Source organism: Etheostoma cragini, chromosome 22 (assembly GCF_013103735.1).
Source record: "Etheostoma cragini isolate CJK2018 chromosome 22, CSU_Ecrag_1.0, whole genome shotgun sequence".
NCBI classification, from domain to species: Eukaryota; Metazoa; Chordata; class Actinopteri; order Perciformes; family Percidae; genus Etheostoma; species Etheostoma cragini.
In genome coordinates, this window is record NC_048428.1 from 715,194 (window position 1) to 720,884 (window position 5,691).

The 5,691-nt window shown below is 42.3% G+C and overlaps 1 protein-coding gene across 1 annotated transcript in view; it reads right to left on the minus strand.

The window, feature by feature from the left end:
* Positions 1–2,926: 2,926 nt before the first annotated feature.
* LOC117938067 (phospholipid phosphatase-related protein type 4) overlaps positions 2,927–5,691 on the minus strand; it is a 23,496-nt gene continuing 20,731 nt past the window's right edge. The window contains exons 6-7 of the mRNA XM_034862394.1: positions 5,199–5,372; positions 2,927–4,633 (exon numbers count right to left, since the gene is read on the minus strand). Of these exons, the coding sequence (XP_034718285.1) occupies positions 3,230–4,633; positions 5,199–5,372 (1,578 nt within the window). The 3' untranslated portion in view covers positions 2,927–3,229. The remainder of the gene's footprint in view (positions 4,634–5,198; positions 5,373–5,691) is intronic.

Here is a 5,691-nt window from a genome sequence, read left to right on the forward strand (position 1 = left end):
ACAGGTACAGATGGGGCCGGGCCATATTATATACGTTGTCAAAATGATATAAAAATGTCTATCTTGTGTATTTCTTTACAACCATTTCTATGCAATGTTAAAAAAAGCCAGCTGATTATGTTCTGATTCTTTCACATTATGTTCACTTTGCACTAATATGAGAAATACTCAGTACTTTGAATTTATCAAGTACTGAACTCACAAAGGAGTTTATAAAAAATGGGCTTCATAATGTGGTTATTTCATAGAGACTCTTTGATCATTTATTGAAGTGTCAGAACACACGTGGTTACACCGTATTTGAAGGTATGTACATAAGAGTGACATGACACTGGCATGAACATGTTATAGACATTATTAACAACATTTTTGACATAACACTTCTTTAACCCTCCTGGTGTCTTTGGGTCAAATTTGACCCCTTTTCAAAAGTTTCTATATCAGAAATTCTTTCTCTTTCTAACAAATTGTCCATAAACTAAGATGGATGGGTCCCAACAACGCTGCTCACACGTTACATCAATAATCCGTTCACTACTTTCATTGAGTTTGGGTGTTTTTTGTCAATTTTATAGCATTTGGAGAAAAAAATACTTGTGGGACAAATGAAAAAAAAAAAAAACATAATGTCAAAAATGGGAAAAAAAACACAAAAAACTTGTGAAAAAATGTGAAATAAAAAAAAGGTTGAAAAATGTTGGGGGAAAAAGCACAAAAATTTCAGAAGGCTCAGAAAAAGTCGACAAACGCTGAAAAAGTGACAAAAACATCGGGAAAAGACACAAAAGGGTCAAAAAAGACAACCAAAACGTTGATCAAAGGTTTTTGGTTTGAAATTATGACTCAGAAAAACTAATATTTGCAGGTTGACAGGAAGACAACACCAGGGTTAAGTCAGTGTTATTCAGTTATGGTTATGGTTATGGTTCATGTGTCGTGACTCTGTCATGTGTTCATGACAGTGTCATGTCACTCTTATGTAGATACCATTAAGTAATGTGTTAACACACGTTATATGGTTGAATATAATGTAATTGAGATGTTCAATTCAATTCCAATTTAATTAGATATGAAAGATATGAAATGATCTAGAGTATATTGGGATAGAAGACTCTGGCCATTATGGCTTTAAATAAGACAAAAGAATATATTTAAAATACTCAATCCACCCGGATTACTTTGAAAACAAATACTAATTTTGAGTTGTTAAACTACTGTATGTACACATTTCAAATGAATATGTTCCAGTGAGCTTCATTCAAGGAAAAGAAAAAAGAAAACCAGCCTGTATTATTCATTATTAGCAGTACTTAGATAAAAAAAGATTGTCTTATAACTCTTTCTATGAAACACAGAAATAAAGAACATACTCTTAAACATCTGCAAATTCATTTTTTGTTGAATTCTTTTAGCACATTTATGATAAAAATATTATGATATGCAGTATAGAAAAGTGACCATGCAAACTGGGCTATAGAATAAACCATGTACATCATAATGCAGGCGTGCTATACAAATACTGAAAATTACATCTGATGATTTATATTCTTTTTTCAATGAAAAACTCTAGCTTTGGCAAATGTTATCATATAGTCACTCTGGCAAAACATGTTCAGTAACACTATTAGTATCAAATTTTATTTATATCCAGCGGTGCTCATTTAACCAATGAGATACTAATTACTGATATGCACTCTAATGTAAAGCACTGTAAACAACAGTCACTATCCTGTTTGATCTTAGTAGTAATGTAAAAAATGAAAGCATATTCATGTGAGAGTACTGTCAGCATAAAGAGAGAGCTGGCAGCCTCTACTGGCCTCTACGTTTGATACTCTGGGGGGGATTTGTTAGAAAATCTGCTGGTTGCTTTATGGCACAAAGGGAAATGAATCTTTCCAGCGTGCACGGCAGAAATCACCTGTTACATGCTTATCCAGGGCCGCAAAGCCAAAGATCCCCAAAAAGTTTTCATTTGATGATGAGAATCACACCGAGGTATTACGATTCAACCGCAAAATTGTATATTGCTGTTGAAAAATGCTACATGTAGTACCTGTACAACAAATCAAGTTTGAGCCCAGTGCTTTACAGAGTCTTCTGCTTCTAAAGAACAAAAATCCAAAATGATTTAAAGTTTTTCTAGGAACATGTGGTTTAGGAAATACGTTTGCTTGCCATCTTTTGGTTTGATGTGGCGGTTTCTCTTAGTTAGACTCAAGTGGGAGCGTTAGTAACTGTCAACCCCAACCCTAACCCTAACCCCCCCACCCTAAACCACCCCCTAACTCTAACCCCACTGTGGGACATTTGGTTGTGGCTTTGACAGCAGCAAGTGTATTTCTCAAAATGTTCACTTGATAGCTACAAAGAAAGCACTTTAAGCAGAGTGAAACTCAAAATTCAGTTGGGGGCTTTAGGCCAATGGATGCATTGAGTTTTGGAAATGGACTTTTTATCTTGTGGTGTAAATAAGCACAATATTTGACTATTTTGCTGCTTTTTGTGCTATAGATGACCATCCAAATGCAGGATATAAAGATAAGGTCAGGGTTCACACTTTACAAGGTACAGTAAACACATATTTCAGTGCAAGTCACAGCATATTTGACTTCATCGCTACAGAAGGAATGCTAAGCACACTTATGGTTCCAAACAGTATTCTGTTGAGTATGTGGGATCTGTACAGAAAGAGACAAAATACAAAACATATCTCTGTGACAAATGAATGTCATTGTTGCTCACTCTAAAATAATTCATTCTTTATCTATTCAAATGATACAATATGTTGTATAGTAAATAGTATTCTCAGGTGTAGCACCCTTTTCAAACATACACAGTATTTTCAGTGCATGGGAGTCTGGCAGCTAGGATACACTTATTTTGCTGTAGTTTGCTACAGTTACTGTGCTACTTTCTTTTATCTGATGATTTATATCCAAAACATACGGAACGGTTTATAAAAGGTTCTCCTGTCCCCAAAGCACTGGCACATCATGGACATTACAATAGGTTTCCTAAGGAGTGACCACAAAAGTACACAGTGATTATTTCTACAACACGTAAAAGGTTGTGATTTAGTGGTAACACGTACAAAACTCTCATGCTGAATAAAACCATTTTCTTTAGGAGTTATAATGATATATACAGTGGTAGTCACTACTGACTTAGTCCAGCTGTCTTGTACTATAAGCTCCATCTTCTCCAAAGTGTCCCGTCATTCCGTACGCTATTCCTTGAAAACAGGAGTTATGGACGTTCCTTTGTAGAAAACGTTGCGGGCGTTATCCGGGCTGTTGGTGCGCTCTGGAATCAGGATGATACTATTGCCTTTTCTCCGCAGTGTGGACTCCCGACTGGAAGCGACAGAGGGGGTTTCCGAAGCGCCCTCTCCGCCACCACCTCCTCCAGATCCAGAACCACCACCATCCCCTGGAGTGACCCGTATGGTGGAAAGCCCCTGGGGGTGGTGCCTGTGCTCCGACTGGCCGTTGTTCTGGGTGTGAACAGTCACTATGGGCGGGTTGCTAACGGTGGCCGTGGTGGTAACTATGTGATTGCCTCGCTTCCTGTCAATGGACCCTTCACGTGTCGAGTCTGGGCTTTCCGAGTCTCGGTTTAGATCGTTGAGCTCGAAGGATTGCTTCAAAGACCCAACTCCTCCTCCCGCTCCACTGGCCCCAGTGCCATGGTCCAGGGAACGCCACCTCCATGATCCGCTCCCATCTGTGGACGGCGCTTGGATCACGGGCCTGTTGTTTTCAGGGTGGGCCTCTACTCTGACAATTGCTCCGGTACTCCCTGAAATACTCCCTGTGGTGCTGCCCAACGGGCTCGGCCCCGTGGTGCTGGCGGCGTCTTGGTCAGTTAGTGCCCTGTAGCGACCAGAGCCCTGGCAGCCCCCAGTGGCGCTGCAGCCCATGCTGCCCTCGTCTAGGCTCTTGGAGTGGGTCTGTAGCAGGCCCTGCTGCTTGGAAAGAGCAATGACTTGCATGAGTCGCGGCTGGCTGTTGCTATCGTTAGTCCTGCAGGCTGCAGTCTTCTCCGCTGCCCGCTGCCAGTTTGCCTGAACTGTGCTATTTATTGTCGACATCACCTCACTCCCCCCTCCTCCTCCCCCCGTCCTCGGGGAGTTGGGGTTGTAATTCTCATGGGCTTCCTCTGGTATGTGAACGAGCTGTGAAGACCCAGGTCTGGACTGCATGGATATTCGTGCCCCACCGGTGATGCGGCTGGAGTCCATGGAGGCATGGTGGAGGGTTGCAGCGTGACGTCTGGCTGCTTCCTCATACGCTGCCATGGCCTGGGGGGTGTGGACACGAGGAAGCGTGTGGCTGAAGGTTACGATGGCGTCTTTGCTGTGGGGACTGCGGGGGGAGATCACTTCCACATCTGCACTGGAACGCTGCAGACAGTCCTCAGGCCTCTGCAGTGGAAGGCCTCGGTGGAGGAGGCCCTCGGAGTGGGAGGTGGGCATGCCGGGCTCCCCCGCCATGCTGGCTTTCATTTGAAGGTGGTGGAGTATGGCCTCTTGGCTGATGTGGGGCAAGGAGCAGGGGGGGCGGTGTATCATCGGAGGGGGGCTGGCACTGGCCTCCTCATTAGGCTGAAAATTTCCGACTGCATACAACCCCTGGCAGCAGAGAAACAGAGAAACATTCTCGTCAGTGCAACGTGTACCTTCAGGCTTATTTTGCTTGATACCTTGATGAGTTCTTCGTTAAAGCATTTCAAACAGATTTAAAGAAAACCTTGAGTTTATAGAATATGTGGTAATTTTTGCTGTGGAAGACCTTATCTTGTGGGCTTAACCAAACAGAAGCCATTGGGTTTAACCTACCGGATGTGCTTTTCTAAAACAAAGACCTAACATCAGTTTTCAATGCAAGTCTTTTCTGTCACTGGAAGAAAATAGCAGAAAATGACATAATAAGTGAATTTCAAACAACTATTCAAATTGATAAACTCAGTTTTAGTGCAATATGTGTGTTGCCTGGTCCACTACTTTGGTCCAGACTGTAAAATCTCAGCAATTATTTGATGGCTTTATGTGAAATTAGGCCCTCCAACTGATAAACCCAATGACTTCCATTATTGAGGACCGCTGCTCTTGACCTCAGAGATGGAAACAAGCTCCAGACAGGCCCTTTGAACAGGGAACCATTGGAAATGAGGCTGTTGATGGGACTGGCCCCTACCAGGTAGACGGCAATGGCTCCTCCCAGCAGGAACCCCAGGTAGACGTCGATGGCGTGGTTCTTGTACTGAATAATGCGGGTCAGACCACAAATAATGGCACAGATAATGAAGGAGAAGACCAGTAGGGGCTTGAGCAGCTTGGATGAGTCTGTCAAAGTGCTGTTGAAGTACATCTGTGGACACATGACACAACGTGTGATTTATTTTTATTGTCCTTTTGAGTATAGCTCTGTGCTATTCCATAATCCCTCCCTGGCAGTATTATTTGGCTATAGTTATCCTCCCTTCACATTTCATGTGGGATAGATTAATACGCCGGGGCACCTTTAGGACCTTTACTGGGAGACAGTATTTGTCTCAGGATTAATGCCCAATATATTGCTTTTTATAGTCATCGCAATATCAACTGGTGCAATGAACACATCGCAAAAGGCTGCAACATATTGGGATTTACAAGATTGTTTTTTTTTACTGTATTGAGGAGGGGGGGGG